General features: G+C 36.9%; 2 protein-coding genes across 3 annotated transcripts in view; both read right to left on the bottom strand.

Moving 5' to 3' along the window:
* Nucleotides 1–973: 973 nt before the first annotated feature.
* On the bottom strand, nt 974–9,601 carry LOC122660816 (transcription factor-like protein DPB). 2 transcript variants are annotated; one of them, XM_043856058.1, is made up of 10 exons: nt 9,578–9,601; nt 9,183–9,355; nt 5,088–5,152; nt 4,715–4,758; nt 4,175–4,237; nt 3,905–4,048; nt 3,693–3,761; nt 3,408–3,503; nt 1,379–1,449; nt 974–1,163 (listed from the first exon to the last, which is right to left on the bottom strand). In XM_043856058.1, exons 1-10 carry the CDS (start codon nt 9,584–9,586, stop codon nt 1,040–1,042), a joined length of 858 nt encoding a protein of 285 aa, XP_043711993.1. In that variant the 5' UTR covers nt 9,587–9,601; the 3' UTR covers nt 974–1,039. The 2 variants fall into 2 exon arrangements, with proteins under 2 accessions (XP_043711993.1, XP_043712002.1); XM_043856067.1 differs by having other exon boundaries at nt 3,905–4,045.
* Nucleotides 9,602–12,424: 2,823 nt separating this feature from the next.
* The window catches only part of LOC122672351 (beta-glucuronosyltransferase GlcAT14C), a 7,513-nt gene continuing 26 nt past the window's right edge, over nt 12,425–19,911 (bottom strand). Inside the window, exons 1-4 of the mRNA XM_043870089.1 lie at nt 19,222–19,911; nt 17,542–17,617; nt 17,300–17,415; nt 12,425–13,094 (exon numbers count right to left, since the gene is read on the bottom strand). The exon at nt 19,222–19,911 is cut by the window's right edge and continues 26 nt beyond it. Coding sequence (XP_043726024.1) covers nt 12,580–13,094; nt 17,300–17,415; nt 17,542–17,617; nt 19,222–19,774 — 1,260 coding nt within the window. The 5' untranslated portion in view covers nt 19,775–19,911 and the 3' untranslated portion in view covers nt 12,425–12,579. The remainder of the gene's footprint in view (nt 13,095–17,299; nt 17,416–17,541; nt 17,618–19,221) is intronic.

Genomic DNA, 19,911 nt, shown 5'->3' with positions numbered 1-19,911 from the left:
TGTTGTAATCACAATCATATAGTCAAGATTTATCAAGGAAAAAATTATATCATCAAGAACAACATGTCATCCCAAAATATAACTTGATTATGTTTTTTGATTAATGAAACAAATGTTATCCCAATTTTTATATCATTTACAAATTATGCACATTTGATAATTGATTGATAATGTTAAATATGTACTACAAATATTAAAAATAACGTCCAAATTTTTTGTCAAAATTATTTTTTGTAAAGCAAATAATTTTCGAATCCAAATTTTATTTCATCCGCTTCTTTAACCGAATTTTTAAATTAACCAAAAAAATTATTTCGAATAATTCCCAAATCCAAATTTGCAAACTAGGGTTTAGATAAGTACCATCCAAACTATAGATAGACAGGGAATTCATTGGATAGACCATATGTTCAAATTTGATCGTCTCTTTCAATTAAATGACCATCATATGTGGCGGTTTTCCCCTGTTTCCTTAACAATCTCCATTACTTATACAGTCCCACTTTTCAAACAATTTTTTAAATGGAATATAATAACACATTAAAAGGTAGTGCATACACACGTCACTGATTTTGGATACTAACCTAGCTGCCACATGGTAGTTACAGTATAATAGGGGCGTGGGTGTGGCCGTGTGGTGTCACAGCATTCGGACAACAGGGGTGTTGATTGTGTGTGCCTGCATGCTCTCACCCAAGTTTTTTCCTGTTCAAAGTATTAGGGTTGGATAATTTCTATAGTTGGTCCCAGTTCTGTTCAACTCTAGTGTTGAACAGAGACTCAGTGGACTGACTCTCTTCAAAAATGGAGAAAATTTCTAAAAATAATTTTCCTGTGTCTGGCGTAGGCTGTACACAGCCTGGCAGCCTTCTTTTTCCTACAGTAAATATAGGTCTACAGCCTGATATATATATTCAAAAGGTGGGGTAGTTATTTACAAGCCCATTCTTTCAAACTGTAAACTAAGAGTAGCAAACTACCATGTCATCAATTTTAGAATTCCAGAATGTCATGGAGCCCAGGGTACTTCTCTAAACTGTCAAGGATCAAAGCTTGAAGATGAGTGAGCCACTCTTCTCTGGGTAACACATCGACTCCTCGGCAAGTGGTAATACTGCATTAACTTGAGAATGTATGCATCGTCATGCAAGGAGAAAGGTGTGCTGCCAATGAGAATATTGAAGTGTCAGACCAATGGAAATTCATCGCCATGCCTCTAAAGCTTCAGAAGACAAGATAAAACTGGATATGGCTTTAGCTGAGAACATGGTAATCATATTTTCAGGGTAGAAGGATCATCCTCCTAACATGTGCAAATGCTTATCCTAAAATTCAATAAATTGTTTTCTTGGTAAGAAGATGGGAGGAGTAGCATTACCAGTTAAAGTCAAAGTGCACCAGCTGCATGTCTTCAGAGATCTCAATTTCAACTGTAGCATGCGGACGGGTCTATTTCCAGAGGAAAATGAAAGAGAACCAGGAAATATGCAAGTAAACACCAAGTCAAATTGGCATGTAAGAAATAATTTACAATATATAAAGCAAAACCTTGATTCTAAGTGCATGGGAGAAAGTCCTCGTGTGGGTGTGCATGTTCACATCATTGTTTTTGAAAGTTTTTAAGGTTCGCCTTGAAGTGAGCGTTATGAAAAATATCTCAAGGTTTAAGGGTTACTCTCTGAGTGTGACCGAGGCAAACAATGCATGCATCTGACTCCATAAAATGTTGGATTTATATGCTTCCATTAACCCTCAAAACCTGTTGTTCTCATCTTCTTTGTATATTCCCCTTGCATATTTGATCTTTTTTATTTATAAGAAAATTTCATGTATTTATCAATTTCTTTAAATATTAACTATTTGTGCTTCTGAGACTATCTACCCTGTAGGCAAGTAGAATGCCTTGCAGCATGCCTTAGCATTTGAAAACACTCTTACTTATGTACTCCCTACTGCTAACTTCTTGATGATGCCTTTAAAGGCAAGGCAAAAAAAATATGCCACAGATTTGTTTATATATCAGAGATATTAATGACAAGTAAAAACAAAAGGAGTATATTAATGACACAGGATCCCAATTTATTTTACAAACTACCCACGACATTTTTTTCCTCACCTCTGAAGGCATCATCTTACCTGCCTTTAAAGGTAATGAGAAACAAATTATGGCACAGATTTGTTCACATATCAGACTTATATTAATGACAATGGATCCCAATATATTTTAAAAACTACCCATAACATGCTTTTCCCACCTCTGCAGGCATCATAGAGGTGGAGGAGTTAGGAGGGTTGAGGGGGAAGGGGAATGCAAGAGAAGATCCAACCCAAATAGGTGCCAAGCAGTTTTGTGTGGTGTTGGTTTGTTCTTTCTACAACAACTGGAAACTGCGGAGACCAGACAATAGTAAATAACTTCTAGGGACTCAAAAGTTCCTGTGGTTATATCCATAAAACAGAACATCTATTAATTTCTTATAGTCATTACTTAGTTTTCAACCTTGGAATACATACAAGTAATTACAGATGTTTTTGTCTATAAATTGGAATGTAATAGACTCAGCATGATCAAGGTTTGGAAGGTTCAAAAATCATTGCATCTGAGTGACGTTTGGAGAAAACAAAATGTTATCAACAAGTCCTGTCAATCATCTGTGTAATAGTAAGTCAGCTCTGGAAAAATTTTCCACAGGAAAGGTGGGAAGTGTCAGCGAACTACTAGCAGATAAATACTGATGAAAGAAGCAGTTCGAAAAGTGCATTTTAAATCACCAAAAAGGTTCAAAGCAATCAGCCATGGAAGATAGGAGGAAGAATAAAATTATAATTTCACAAATCCAGCACATAGCAAGCAATGTAGAAGAAAAAAAACAATAGAGAGTGCTATAATTAAGATCAAAGGGACATACACATTGAATATGGAAGTCGAGCAAATTTTAATGGAATGGACAGATAGTACTATTCCTCACAAGAGCAAACCTAGAGATCACAATAACAAGATAACAATGTAATAGATAGATATACTCCTACTGCCTTACTATAATATATGCACATGCAATAAGAATAACCACAATTTTCTCACCGAAAGTAACCTATATTAACAGTAACTAATCCAAATACAAAATTTTGAGTTGTTTCTCCTGGGCATTATTTACAAACAATGTTCCTCCAAAATCATTTCAACAAAAAGTTAGCTAGAGCAATTGCAACCACAATTGTGAAACGAGTGCTTAACTATAAGCTGGAAAGGAGCCCATTCAAAGTCATCATAAATGTTAAAAACATCTAATCCAAGACCATCACATGCTCTGAATAAGAAAGAGGCAAAATATGAACATAGAAACAGAATCAATGAATCACATGTTTCAACAAGTATGAAATCAATATTAAAAAGGAGAGGGACCCACTTGAACCAATATAAAAGGCAAAGAAAACCCTTCCGAAGAAATTCCAGACATGTCCATTTGTTGATTGCGCCGAATCAGGTTCTGGATACCTACAATCTTTTTTAAGGAAAAAAATAGAATATCAAAGAACGAAACTACTTCACTATAAATAGGAGGAAGTTAGTATCTCCAAAGTTTTCATTGAACAAATAACTAACACAATGCAGAACCTATTGCCAAATTGATCACATTGCATAGAGCTATAATACAACATGAAACATAGGTAAGAAGGAGCTAAATAATTACTTGCTCTTCCAAATCTTGCAAGTAGGCTGCTTTCTTTTGGATCGAATTTATAAGCTTGATCCGCACTCCCTGTAAAATAGATAAAGTAAAAAATATTATTAAGTGGATGTTAATGTATTCAGTTTCATTAAACAGTGAAAGAATACAACATTAACTAAGTTTGTTCAGTTGAAACAGAAAGATATTACCATGTAAAGAGCTTTACTACACACCTCTAGATCTTCCAGATCCTTTGTGTCCGTACAGGGGAGTCCCTTCCACTGGATTTCCTTCTTGTCTTTAGTTACAATATTCAGTGCCATGAGGACATTTATTGCATCGTAAACCCGTCTTCGTATGTTCTTCTCATCAAACTGCTAATTTGAGAGAACATAACTTACTAACTTGCACGTAAACTAAAATTAAAGCTAAAAATCATTACTCAACTCATCAAGCATTAACCAAAACCCGTAAGGTGCTTAAAAGTCTTGTTTGCATCAGACCTCATCCAAAGACATGGAATTATTGCGTTTTGCAGCAGATTCAACTATAATTTCATCCGCAACCTAGACAGCATGACCCATTCAGCTTGATGTAATGGAATAATAATAGATTGGAGTAATAGAGAGAAAAATAAACAACGTAAAACTTTTTAACTAGACCAAACAATGGGACATGACAACAGAGATGTCCACTTGAAATGGTGGAAAAAATCATTTCTGCAAATGAATCGAGAATCATGATCTATGGTTGAAATATCAGATGGAAGTCAATGTCATGATACAAGTGAATGGTTGCAGAGTAGGATGTCAGAACATATGTTTAAACCCCATAGATGAGGACAATCATCATCAAACTTGAATTGGCATAGAAAGCAACAGTTATGATTTAAGCCACCTGATTCTATGAACAAAGTGTTGTCATTAACATTCTCTGCCTGCTTTCTCCACTCATAAAACTTTTTCTAGATAAATTAGATTAACAAAAGTTTCTAAATACAGGCAATAAGAAATGACATTCGAAAAGGGGCAAACAGAAATTACCTCACTGTATGTGGTTCTTCCCTTGCACTCAACCTTCTTACAAACTAAAAGGACAAACAATATAGAGTGAGGTGGATTTCAAACAACAAAACCATTCTCCCAATAAAATCTATTATGTGCAGCTAAGTACACATTTGTTTTTAAATTTTTTGTTAGATTTAGATTAAGGAAAATAAAACCCCTAAGTTTTGGTGAAGATATTTAATATCAGCATTAGCATGTCATTTATCATTGAGAAATCTATGTAATGAAGTCAATCCAGGCAAGCACAGTTCATCCCTAAAACGGTAGCTAGGTGAACATCTAAAGAGAAAAAAAAAATACAGATTGAGAAGCATGATAATATTATAGCATGTGGAAGACAATTTCTGACCTATGATGCTTAATTCACGAAGTCCCCCATCTATAATCCGTGAAACTCTTTTCTTCTTTTTAGTGCTGCAAATGGAAAAAACACTGAATCAACTTGTGACCAGAGCAGTCAAAATGTCAACCAGAAAGCAAGTGGGAGACTAATTCCCCTAGCCAATACAATAGCGCTACCAACAGGGTCCAGGCAGGTAGAGGGTAAGATGTAACTGCCGAGTACTAGTAAGGTGGCTGCAAAGAACAAAATTGAAATAGCTTTTTAGTTGGGTATTTTTTTTCCATTCTAATATGTATGTAGACAATGTATACAAGGAGAATGACTTTCTTTATAAGGAAAATAAGAGAATATTAGGGGCATGATGCAGGTTCATCATAGAAATTGGCTTATTTCTTTAGAAATAGGTCTAGGGTTGGGTTATATACATGTTGGGCCTTTGTTCCCAAGGGTTTTTTATGTAATAAGCCACTTTAATGAGCCTAAACTAGGGGTATGTAGGTTGCATACGGGATTAGCCCAATACTTAGTTTACTTTTATGTTTTTTAATTGAACCGGTTCAAATTGGTTACATCTAATTGGTTCAATTTAAGTGATCATGTGATGTAAGTTGGGCTGGATTAGGACTCCATAAGTCCAGCCATGTTTTGAGTCTATTTCCTTTAGTATTTTAGTTTCCTAGTCAGTTTAAATTACCTAATAGGTTAGGGATAGGATTAGCCCTTGCCTTTTAGAATAGATGTCTATTTTTGAGTCTTTTATATAAGGTTGTAAGGGGGCAAAGCCTTGAATACGAATTTGATTAATAAAATTTAGCTTTATGCTTGCTGCCATTATTGCTGATCTTTGTGAGTGTATATCCTTGTGGATCTCACGGTGGATAGGGTGGGTGGACTCCTGCAACTCCTTGCGTCTGTCCAGTATCGGAAGGTTCTTCTTCTTCTACAACTGAGCTTCTTCAAGTTGTTGCTGCTGCTGCTGCCTCTGAAGAAGATCAAACCAGTAAGTAATCTTAGTTTCCTGCATATATCCTTCCCCTCTTCATCCTCTAACCTAATTCACACCCCCCTCCATCCATCAAACCCTAATTTCCATTAAACCTGCAACTCCTACCTTAACTAGGACTCCTTCATAATTTCAAATCTGTCCATCAATTCCAAACCAAACTTCTAGCCTATATCCCCCACACCTCTCCCCACACTCCATCCAAAATCCAGCTCATTCCCACTCTATCCCCTCCATTCCTCTACTCCATTAAAACCCAAAACCTGCAACTCAATTCTGTCCAGAATTGCAGAATTTTAAAACCTTCCCAAATCCTATTATTTATATACCATAAAAGCACCCTAGACCTGCATATTAAAGCCATATAAGACCCATTCCCAAATTCCCATCCTAAACCCTAAAATTAACCTAAAACCTAGTGCTGTCCATTCGAACCAGCAACCCCTTTTGCTATTGATCCTGTTATTTAGCTCCTAGTAGGTCTCATACCTATCTAGGACTACATTAAGTGGTATCAAAGCTATGGTGGAGGGAAGCTCCAACCAAGCCTCGAAAGACCCACCTCCATTCATTTTTAAGACCCGAGTTCGTCTACCCAATGGGAGCACAGCCATATTAATTGTTGATGAGAGGCGACGTAACAACATTATTTCACAATCCGTGGTGAATATGTTGTCCCAGTCAAGAGAGATTTGTATCATGCCTACAGGTCAAGTCTTTGTTGAATTTGAATGTTCCTCATACTCTAATGGTGCTTGGTGTAAGCCGGTACCATCTCCAAGGAGCATTATTGCAGTAGGTTGTAATTGGTTGGACGAGCGACAAGGTTGGATTAAACCTAAAAACAACTCGTGTGTCCTACCTGATCGACACCGTCTATACCATTTGTTTACTCTAAAAAGGTTACAACCAAAGGTGACCACATCAATTGTACAGCCACAGGGACTGCCGAACATGTCAACTCAAACGCAAGTAGCATTGACTGTGTTTGAAGTTTCACCAATGGCGGATGTACCAACAGAAGATTCTAAGGCAGTTTGTGTTGAAGAGATTCAAGAACCAACAGCTAAAGAAATTCAAGTAGACCAAGCTGCACCAGTAGTTGAGATCATAATTGAGTAGCTCGGCCATCAAATTGATGTTGAAGTCCAAAACACAATTGTAGAAGATTCTACTGAAGAGGTATACATTGAAGAGAACAAAGTAGACAAAGCTGAAATAGTAGAAGACGAAAAGTAGATTGAGAGCATTCCAAAGGAAAACAATGACCTTCAAGATGCTGTTCTTGAAGAGGTAGAGCTTGTGTCTCATGCATTAGATGAGAAGGTTGCTAACACTGAAGGCTCTATGGACGAGACATTGACAGTTGTTGCTGATTCAAAGAAAGAACACATAGAGTTTGTTATGCCACCATGGTTCTTCGAAGAGCAAGCTCCACGCATTGAAGACTTTATCCCCAATGTTCCTGCCTCATCGGAATTTTGTTTGGGGATGGTCAAAGCTGCTGATCACATGTTGATTCCCCCCCTCCCATCACTGCAAAATTCGAGGGCGAATTTTTTCAAGTTGGGGAGAGTTGATGCAGGTTCATCATAGAAATTGGCTTATTTCTTTAGAAATAAGCCTAGGGTTGGGTTATATACATGTTGGGACTTTGTTCCCAAGGGTTTTCTATGTATTAAGCCACTTTAATGAGCCTAAACTAGGGGTATATAAGTTGCATACGGGATTAGTCTAATACTTAGTTTATTTTTATGTTTTTTAATTGAACCGGTTCAAATTGGTTACATCTAATTGGTTCAATTTAAGTGATCATGTGACTTGGTTAAGTGGTCATGTGACAACTTAAGTGGTCATGTGATGTAAGTTGGGCTGGATTAGGACTCCATAAGTCCAGCCATGTTTTGAGTCTATTTCCTTTACTATTTTAGTTTCCTAGTCAGTTTAAATTACCTAATAGGTTAGGGATAGGGTTAGGCCTTTCCTTTTTAGAGTAGAAGTCTATTTTTGAGTCTTTTATATAAGGTTGTAAGGGGGCAAAGCCTTGAATACGAATTTGATTAATAAAATTTAACTTTATGCTTGCTGCCATTGTTGCTGCTCTTTGTGAGTGTATATCCTTGTGGATCTCAAGGTGGATAGGGTGGGTGGACTCTTGCGACTCCTTGCATCTGTCCAGTACCGAGAGGTTCTTCTTCTTCTACAACCGAGCTTCTTCAAGCTGTTACTGCTGTTGCCTCTGAAGGAGATCAAACCAGTAAGTAATCTTAGTTTCCTGCATATATCCTTCCCCTCTTCATCCTCTAACCTAATCCACACCCCCCTCCATCCATCAAACCCTAATTTCCATTAAACCTACAACTCCTACCTTAACTAGGACTCCTTCATAATTTCAAATCTGTCCATCAATTCCAAACCAAACTTCTAGCCTATATCCCCCACACCTCTCCCCACACTCCATCCAAAATCCAGCTCATAACTCCCACTCTATCCCCTCCATTCCTCTACTCCATTAAAACCCAAAACCTGTAACTCAATTCTGTCCAGAATTGCAGAATTTTAAAACCTTCCCAAATCCTATTATTTATATACCATAAAAGCACCCTAGACCTGCATGTTAAAGCCATATAAGACCCATTCCCAAATTCCCATCCTAAACCCTAGAATTAACCTAAAACCTAGTGCTGTCCATTCGAACCAGCAACCCTTTTGCTATTGATCTTGTTATCTGACTCCTAGTAGGTCTCCTACCTATCTAGGACTACATTAGGGCATACAATGGTTTGTTAGTGAAACGCTCTTTAGTTCTAATGTTTATGTTAGGTATCTTTCCTTTGATCTGAATGAGTTTTCACTTTACATGTTTCTTGGTTTATTTTTTCTCAGATAAGCTAAAAAAAGTTATTTATCTGAGCTCAAAAGATCAAAGTTTCTAGCTAATTTGAGTATTTAAAGTTTACAGGAATTAATATTTACTTTTGATAATCTCAGCTCCAACATTGGCCATCCCAAATAGTGACAAGGAAAAGAATAATATAATAAATCAATGGCCTACAATAAAACTAAAAGCATAACATATAAGCACAATCACAAAAGACCTGATATTCTCTTTCCGGGTACCCATGTTATTTGCTCCCATGATATTCTCAGATCCAGTCACAACAACACCACAATCACTTGTAGATGAAACAGCTGTCCCAATACTTGAACGTCTTCGGCTGCAGTCTTTGTGGGAGTTCTTGTCCATTGAATCGGCAGAACAATCACCTTCCTGACAAAACATCCCCCCCCCCCCCCCAAAAAAATCAGTTCTTTTTATGGCTTCAAATGTAACAACAGCCATGAGTAGAAGAAATTTCAAATTTGAAAGGAATACCAAAAAGTAGATATTTCCATAAGAAAGGCTCAATTTAATACATAGGAAGAATTCATAATTTAAGTTTTGTTCTAATATAACCCAAAAGAACAAATGACACTGACTTTGGAAGTGTACCAATTGCATTTATCTAGTCTAAGCGCTTGAACAATACTCACTTTAGAAACCAAGGTTGAAGTCATATGACAACTATAGCTTTGCACTCAATCTAGGGAGTACCAGCACCCAAATTCTGCTTCATAGGCCGCAGGGAGGCATTCAAGTAGTTGTCAAAAATTTAGATTAACAGAATCCTGCCAAAAAATTATAATCTTGCACCAAAAAAACTGTAGCTAATCTGTGCAAAGAATGTCCTAAGCTTTAAGATGACTTGGTCAAACTTAGTGACCCAGATGCATGATCATTGAGTGCATGCTATCATAAAAATACCATCCTTCATTATTCATGAGAAACTTGACAGTTTGGGCTGGCTGATCACAAAAAGAAAGTCATCTAACATTAATTAATCATCCCCTCAAAATTTGGGAATTAGATCAGTGATTCGGCCAATTTGGATAAACGGCCATGATCGATCCCAACTCTAGCCGATTTGACACAGCCGAAGAATGCCACAAAACCCTAGAATCACTGATTTTTCAGATCTGAGGGCCGATTCTAGGGTTCTTAGGACTGATTCCGGCCAAATCCAATCCAATCAGATCCAGATCAGGATCAACAGGGACTGATTCGATCCCCAATCACGTGTTTTGAGATGATGAACGTCCCCCTACCCAGCCAGCAACCTGCTTTCGTATGTACTAAAATCCATCTCAACCCGTTCGCCAAGGAATTGGACATCCAGACCGGCCTCCAAGGCCTTGGTAGTGGAGTCAACTCAGTGCAACCGACGATTCCACACAAACTCCTAACCGTCCCTAACAATTATGGTACAAAACGCTAAATTTGCGATTAAATATTTAAACCTAGCAAAGTTACAAATAGAAGTAATGAAGAACCCTAAATTAGCACGAACCAGAAAATCTAGGCATAGAAAATTATACAACAATTGTACCAAATACTGAAGGTGATATTAACAAAAGAAGAAAAAATCATCAAAGCCATGCACGAATGAAAAGGGGGAAAGAAGAGGAGACGAAGAAAGAACAAACAGAGAGTAGTAGAAATATCTACCGGATGACACGATCAGCTTTCAATGCGAGTCAGCGAAAAAACTACAGGTTCACAAACTCGATCGGTATCTTCTGAAGAAACCAGAGAGAGAGTGAGAGAGATTTCAAAACGAACGAATCGAGTGTCCATTCCCGCCATACACCACAGAGAGTGGTCAAGGGGAAAGTCGGAACTCATTAAATACCCCGGCTACTATTAAACGACGAAAATACCCTTTTTCGGATTCCGCTCCAAATTAAAAACTTTGGACCGTCTTCCATTGTCGTATTTGCACTAGAAATCATTCTTTTGTTTTTTTCAATTTTTATAACGGAAAGCAGGGAAGGACTAGGGAGTTTGGACTTCGGAAAAGACTTATCATATAACGTATGCATGAGAAAAAAGGTTAAATTTTCTTGTTGTGTTCAACTTTAAAATCTAATTGATGCAAATAAATCATTTTATTGAAATAAGTTCTGGGTTGGATTATGTATTTGTTGGGTTTTTTATCTCATGAGACTACCCTATCTTCTTCTTCTCTTCTTTGATTTCTTATTTTTTATTTTATCGTTTTGAAATTTCCTTCAAATCTCAAAACCAATCGAAGTATTTAGTATAATTGGACCTGAAATTTGCGATCCTATTGTGGATTGGTTACCACTTAAGTATACATTACTAATTCAATCAAATATCTTATCATGTATTAGCATGCATGCTAATAGAATTTTGATCACTTCACTACAAATTCTCACGATCATGATTTTCAAAACTCTAGTTTGTCACTTGGTAAACTCTATTCGGGTTGAGATTTAAAATGTAAACTAAGAACCTTGAGGTCTACCTGTCCACAATTTGAGTCCAATCAAATCTATCATATGACAAATATTTAAAGTAATGCACAATAATTGTAGATCTGCGGTTTAAAAATTTAAGACTGTTTAGAAGAACTAGCAAACTCCCCCTACAAGTTTGAAAGTTCAAAGACTTGGGAGACTTCTTAATTTTTTAGTGATAAACATGTTAGGGCAATGGGGTCAATCTCCTAATTTGTGTAGACCATATAACCTTAGTGTGTGTACAATATCAAAATCCGAGGTCAATCTCCAGGGTATATCCCACCATGTTACTGTCTTTATCTTTGTATTTATAATGGTTGAATTGATGTTGCTTTAAAACTGCCCAAGTTAAAATTTTGAACTACTCTCTCAACCAGCTAAGAGATTCTATGGTCTGGATACAATACACCACGTAAATAACATAATTATCCCTTTGTTTGTTTCGGCGTAAAATTTTATTTGAAATTTTCATTCCAAAATATTTGGCTTCCAAAACTTTACATGTATAAAAGTTTTCCAATACTTGTTTTTTAATGGAAACAAACATTGGAAAACAATTCAATTATCATCATTAAAAAAAAAAGCATTTCAACATATAAAATATACATTTACAAAGTAAAATTTACCATGTAAAAATTTTCAGGATCCATCAACTTACCATGAAAGTTGGTGACTTGAGGTTCTACTCTTAGTATTACATTTCTATTTCATTACAAAACTCAAAAGAACAGAATGTTAAAACAGGTCAGATGTCCACACTCAACCAGGTGACCATCTAATCATCTAAGTTAGTCACATGACTCAAGTTCTTGTCATAACAAAATTCCATCAACACAATCTTATAACCTAGACTTAGATTACTCTTCTGCTGTATTTGCCATCTCATATTTCGCTAGGAAAAGTTTATGCTGTTTATACCGTTCCTATATTTGCCATAATGTTTGAAAATCAGACAGATTTCCTACTATGAATGCAGCTGTTTGCACCGACTTCTGTTTCATTGCATCACATATACCAAAATCTGTGAAAAATGCAGCTGTTAGTTACATGATCCATATTGAGTATCAAATACATCTAGATGCATGGCTACTTCCAATAAAACATAGAGACAAGTGCAAGTTTAATTATATACAGCTATTTACATTGTCTGGACCTGAAAGTTTCAGGATCAAGAAGCTTCACTAATAGTTTCTCCAGCCTCTTGGTACTGAGGGTGGGTTTAATAATGTCTGGGTTCCTGTAAATTGTACAGGGATCTCTACCCAGAAAAGAACTCCCCATGCACCAACCCCCTGGTGTAAACCGGCCATCTGATCTCCTCAAGAGCTTCCAATCAATTCTGTTTAAAATGGCAGCATCTTTTCTGAATTTACGTCCAAAAGGGGCCCCACTCTGGACCATCTCATCAAAATGTTCAAACTTTAGGGTAATTGGATGCTGCTTTGGAGGATTATCCCACCTTATATAGTGCAAGTCATGGTTAACCGTTGTGTTCTGGTAGTCTTTGGAATTACAAATGACAGTATGAAAGTAGCCCTCTGGGGATGACAGGGTGTTTGTATAGTACATGAGTAGGGTTCGAGGGAGGTTATCCCAGCCCCACACACAAAATTCCAGGAATGATCTTGTCAGTACTACCCACGCCGAACCTGCAGAAAATTTTAATATTTCAGATGAGGTTGATTTAACAATACTAAAAGAAGTACAAAATCGTGAACAAGTTGATATGCACTGAATCTCCTAAAACTAATATCCCTATTCGGTATTGAAAACAATGAACTGAATCCTTTGACTTCCTCTTTTTTCCCTTTTTTTTTTTTTTTTAAACTTTTGATAGAACTACAGGAGGTGGCTCCTTGCCCGACTACAGAAGTAAACTATGTACGCAATAAATTAACATCTCGAGGATTTTATGCAGAAGGTATGATTATCACTTGATTTAACAAGCCAGAGAAACTGGTATATGTGTCACTTGCACTTAGGAGTCTCACTACATGGAGATGGTCCAATCCTCCAAGGAACTCCTGTTATGGGCCCCCAGCCACATTTTAGTTTTGTCCAGTACCCTTAAGGCCCCTATATTTGGGGTTGAATAGGAAACTTCAGATTTATTAATTCATAAACCTCTTTATCTATATATTTTATTCCCCTCAACACACACATATAGTTTGTGCACAATTTATTTAGGCTTTAGATAAATAATAAGTTGATATCTCCCAGTCAAGGTCTCAAGTAGGTAGTACATAAGATCCAGTAAGCAATACTTGATGCAATAAAACAGTAGTGGTCTGATGTGTTGTCCAAAAAGTATCATTGACCAGGATGTCTCAGAGAGTAGGAGAGGCTTCTAGAGTGTTTATGGGAAATCGGAAAGCGTATGAGGTCGTAAGGCCAGGTTGGTTTCTACACACACCCAATCAAACGATGCATAACCTGAATCCTAATTCAGCAGCTCAACTTCAGGTTGATGTTTTCTAATCTTAAAACCAGCTTCACTAGCATGATATTCTAAATCAGACTGGAGTTGATTGGGTTTGGCTCTCCCGGTTTACCATATACTGATAACCTACAAGCAAGAATCTACAAGCTTCCATGTATATAAGGTTGCGTTTGGGATCGGGTGTAAATGAGGTTACAATCCTAGTCCATGCTGGCCTTCCTTTGGTTGGTCCCAACTCCCAAGCCCTAGCCCAGCCCACACTCTAAAAACCCACCAAGCCAAGGGAAAAATGGGTTGAGCCGAGCCAGATAGGGCCTGTATTAGCAAGGTTCAAGTTGCATCCCTATCTACTAAACAAAGACAAGAAGCCGAGAACATAAAAAGGCAAAACAAGTCTTGACTATAAAAAAAAAATCTCCAAGCATCATTGCCGAAAAATTCGGATAAAAATCCCATATTTACTCGCTAGCATGCAAATGTATTCTAACCTAACCAATACTCTGGAACCAAGAAAGGAAATAAATAAATGGTTTGTGGTCGCCTACAAGTTTAACACAGCCATTGAACTGTCTAAAATTTATGCATCTTGGAAGTTCTGCATCCCTAAATACAAGGAAATAACTACTGTTCAGAAAGCTGAGAAACAGTATTCCACTTAGGGGAAAAAGATAGTGCATATCCTAAAATCAAAAGATCTCATAGTTTCATATGATTCAATGCTCATGCCAATGGAATAATAAATAACAGCTTAATTCACCAAAGACATGAAGAGGTTGCAACTTCCAAGGAATGAAAAAATAAAAACAAACGACTTGTGTGATGTGTGTATCTTATACAGCCAAAGGGCCAAGAAGAGCCCACCACTGTAGCTTCAGTCTCCGATGTAACAACATACCATTTTCTGAAATTTGTTTAGGTCAGAAATTGAAACTCACACATCATGCTGATACTTTATCCAAATCTATGTTCTCATATATTTCTTCTCTACAACCATTGCTTGTATAGAATTTTCATGCACACCAGTTCAAGTTATTCCCTTAGAACATGTACTAAGCTACTTAAATTATCTTACACATATACTTCATAATACATGAAATAAGCTTAACTGAAGTGTTGGAATTTCTGAAGTTAATTAAGTCATTGTGTGGCACTCATGTTTCACCATCTATAGATGACTTTTTTTTCACCAAAAGACCAATTCTCATAACATTAAGCAATCAAATCCCTTCCAAAGTCAAAGTCTCTTGTCTATCTTTATTTTTGTAGAAGGAATTAAGATTTCAATATTTATATAAGGGTTTCACTTCAGATTTCAAGTTAGGATAGGAAGTCGCTCACCCAAAAAAAAAAAAGTTAGGACATCAGGAGTAAAGTTCAGTTGAAAGGAAGAGATTGAGAGAATAGATTGACTTACCTAGATTGACAGGCCGCCATTATTTACAGATACAAGAAGGGAGGAGAAGGGATTACAAATAGGGAATGTTAGGTAAGGATGAGTCGCAATCCTTATCCTAACACACATACACACACACACAATGTATCTGGACCATAGTTAGTGAAAACGCGAATGGCAAAAAAAAATTTGTTCGGAACAGCGTGTCTAAAACAGCTTAAAAATTAAATGGGACGGTAAAAATAAAGGACAAATATTTTAAAAACAGCAACAAAAAAAAAACGAAAATGGACGGTACACGTTTTAAACGTTTAGTTTTTTAAGGACGAGACCAAAAAAAACAGCAATATACACGTTTTAAACGATTAATGATTTCATCATCAAAACAAAAACCACAAAAAAAAAACAAACAGAGAAGATTCAACCAAATGGAATGCCATATTAGTGACCCAAAGAAACGTTTAGTTTTTTCAAGGATGGGACCAAAAAAATGGCAATATATACATTTTAAACAATTAATGATTTCATCATCAAAACCCAAAAAAAAAAAAAAAAAAACAAACAAACAGAAGATTCAACCATATGGCATGACATATTAGTGACCCAAAGGTGTACATTGTATATCCAATGGTGGAATCAGCCATATGACCCAAACAAGAGTTCCATCAGCCTTAGAAATAATCTTAAGGATGTCCAATGGAATAATATGAAAATGACTTTTAGCTAAGAATTCCAAACAGGAGAAAAAAATACACCGCTTCCTTCCACTTGATTGGAAGTTGGGTCCAACTTTACAGTCACCAAATCCAAATCACATCTCTCACCGTCTCATTTCAACGTGTTTATATCAGATCCAGAATCCAGATCTGAATACAGTGATTACCATTACATGGTTCAATAAATTGTGGTGGTCGCATGGTCTGACAGTGAAGTTGGAGCTTGTGTTGTGTGTAAAAATAATCCCACATCAAAGAGATCGGAGAGAGTAAGAGCAGAGGCTGGCTTTAAAATGACGTGAGTTGTCACTCTAAAGGGTATGAATAATGGCTGTGTGTAACTACTGCTTTTCTAAGAGTGGTAGGTTACAATTGTTAGTTTGTTACTTTTTAAAATTTAAAATTAAAATATTATTAAAGGATGGGGATGTATTATAGCCTTTTTTTGGTTCAAATAAAACGGGAACGCATTTAAATCGTGTTTAATACACCCAACCCAAACAGACCCGTGTTTTTGGCATTCGTTTGGGATGAGTTCAGCAGAACACGTTTAAAACAGGAAAAAAACGGTATGCCGTTTCAATCATGTTTTAACTAGGATCTAGACACACATTAACACTCCCCCTCAAGTTGGTGCATATATCTTCCATGCCCTACTTGCATACAATAGGATGAAAAACCTTAAAACATAATCCCTTTGTGAACCAAAACCAGAAGTTTTACAATGGAAGCTGCCACCTGAACCAAGTTAGGTTTGGATTCTTCAAACCCAATGATAAACAGGACAGGTCCAATGAATAATCTTAACCCAACCCTAATCTGACATACATAAAAATAAAAATAAAAAATAGCAATTTTGAGCATGCACATGCAAATGCAGAATCTTAAATTCAAATTAACTGAATTGAACCATGCTCAAAAAAATTAAAGTTCTTTGACATGCATATGGAATCTGGAATATTTCAAAAAGAAAAAATTAATTCTTTGGGGAATAAAAACTGCTTTCCTTCCATTTTGTAAAATAGCACCAATAACACAAAATCTACAGCCAATTAATTTGTGACTCTCAAATCCTTCCCCACATCAAGACATCCATTGTGCCAACAAAATACAATAAACACAAAATTGTGTTATAGGTTTCATCATTTTAACCAGAATCTAGGTTCAAATTTTTTTAATATTTTGAACACTTCTGTTGGAGGGTGGAGGGGTGGGGACACCCATCATTAAGACATTAACCCAAACAATAAATGATAATCCAGCATTACAAAAAGAATAGTAGATTAGTTAAGATAGAAGATATACCCATGAATAACTTGAAAGCAGAAGGCATAGCCCTTCTCTCCTTTGCCCAAAATACACCAGATTTATTTGAATGATAAAATCCTGGATCTATCATAATTGGCCTAGCTCTTTGAAACCTGCATGATATCAACAAAAAGAAGATAGGGGGAACTTATTCTCCACTTCAATGAGCAATAAGAAACACCACCAAAACTGAAGACACTGGAGATAATAAAAAAAAAACACATGAACTGTATGCTTACTCCTTCCACCCAATATTACTTGTGTGCTCAAGAAAGTTCAGATCCCTAGGCAAATAAGAAAAAACTTGAAGAAGGTCTGCACCAAAAGGGAACAAGAGAGGTTAAGCAATAAGCATAGATCAGTAGACTGACAGAAGCTATCAGCCAAGATCAAATACCTCTAGATTACTATAGTCCATCATGCTGCTAGTAAGTCCTACCGTCCTTCTAATAAAGTTTGTAAACACAACCATGAACATTGGATAAGGGCCATAAGGCATTGCTTAGTTGTTTACATGCATGAGGAACTATATCTTGATGCTTTTTCTAGAAATGGCATAACTTTTTTAATGGAGTGAAGGGATGGTGACAGGAAAATATATCTTCATGATAGTGAGTTTGACACTTATGCCTTGCATTTGCACATCTAAGAAAATATGCTTTATGGCACTAGTAACAAGTTAACACTTTCTTGTAGCAATGGAAATAATCCTTCCAGCAGGCTTTGCAAAAAAAAATACTTGATGAAATAGATAGAGCCGTTTAGGAAACATGACCTTTCAATCATAAATCCTCCTATGTACTGACATGCACTCTTCATTTGGTACACTATTAATGCATCAATGTGCATACTCCTGGTATGGTTAAAACCAGAGAATGCCACTATTGGCAGGGAAACACTAAGAGCTCAGATCCTCTGGAACACATTTCCCAGACCTCACCCCACGCATACCACATTCACTGAGAAGGAAAAAGCACCCAACTTTCCGGACTTCACCCAGTGCATACCACATTCACCGGGAAGGAAAAAGCACACCTCACAGGTTTCTTCACTGGAAAATTTTCCAACACACATCTTAAATGATTTTCCTTTTCCCATGATTGAACAAGAGGGCTACCACTGAGTTGTGCATACAAAAGGATTCAAACACCAGCAATAACCACAAAGTGTTACACATCCTTTTAATCAGTTCATCATGCAGCAAAATTATTTTTTATGCCTCCTTTGCTACTTTTTTAATATGTGAGAGGGAAGGAAACTAAAGAGAGTTACGATAGATAAGTTTACGAGTAATTGTTTCTAAATAAGGCAAGGAAATTACTGAAGCATAAGAAAAAAAAATTTCAGACTTCAGTGTGCTTGTGCATATGTGTGGCAGGGGGTGGGTAGCAATTTTGTAATATGCATTGTTCAGTTCCTTCCAGGATTATTTCTGTCAACGAATCTCTCACAATTTGAGAAAGTAAGTAGAGTTTGCATTGTAATAAGCCTATGAGGGATTCAAAGGACTCAAAATGCACCGATAGCTACTTCTCCTTTTAGGACCAAGCAGAATATAGGCTCTCTCAATATCATCAATGATAAAGCAGTCCAGAAGCGGGACCAAATGAGTGGCTACCAGTTCACTCACTTGACTTGAGCCTGGTTGAAGCAGATTCATTTGGCAGAAACACAATAGAACAAAAGCCTCCGGAATTCATTCAACAACCAGGGAGTGGTGAAAGAAACTATTTTTTAAAACATTATGTTCGATTTAAAAGATCAGGAATTCGTCGCAAAATAATAAATAAATTTAAGCAAAAAAGAATTCCAGCAATGCTACCTACCAAAACTGTTACTGGGTCCCAAAAACTGTTAGATAGAGATGGACAAATTTGATGATTTAATCCACATTAAAACCACAAAAGCGATTAACCCACCATCTTGCGACATGAGGGGATAGTCTGACGCGCTTAGATTAATGAACCAATCCCAATCCTTGGCCTTCTTCAGTAAAATAGCGACGGCATGAAGCGTGCAAGCAATCATAGTGGAACCCTTATAGGTTACCAAGTTGGCTTTCCCAACAACCCAAACATTGTCGAACTTCCTCAATACCGCATCCGACTTTACATACTTGGCCAGCTCAAGTCGTTCAGTCAGAGGAGCCTCCAGATCAAGATGCAACAAATAATAATTCCAAGGGTGATAAACCGCCTGCAGAACTCGTTTCAACCGTTGTCCATCCCCCTTGGATCCAGAAATCAAGTAAGCGAATTTCGGCAACTTCGGAAGCTTTAATAGCTGGACGTCGGTTCCAGTCTTTCGATACAAACCCGTCGATTGCTGTCGGGAAGCTACATCGGCGCTGGATGAAGATCTTCCATGCCCTAGAGCCACCAAAAGAAACAGAAAAACAAAAAGCACAGAGCTCACAATCAGAGGCCTCAGCCAATCCCGCTCCCAACCAAAAGGAAGACGACTTCTCTTCATCTCTTCAAAATCAAATCAATGATCTGTACAGGATTTAGCCAATCGAACCATCTGGATTCATTCAAAAACTCAAACTCTGGAATCAAGAAGAAAGAGAATGTAATAATCATATCAGGTGATATTATGCATCATCAGTG

This window comes from Telopea speciosissima, chromosome 1 (genome assembly GCF_018873765.1).
Source record: "Telopea speciosissima isolate NSW1024214 ecotype Mountain lineage chromosome 1, Tspe_v1, whole genome shotgun sequence".
Classification (NCBI taxonomy): Eukaryota; Viridiplantae; Streptophyta; class Magnoliopsida; order Proteales; family Proteaceae; genus Telopea; species Telopea speciosissima.
The sequence above is the reverse complement of the archived record's forward strand: the minus strand, read 5'-3'. Positions and strand labels throughout refer to the sequence as shown.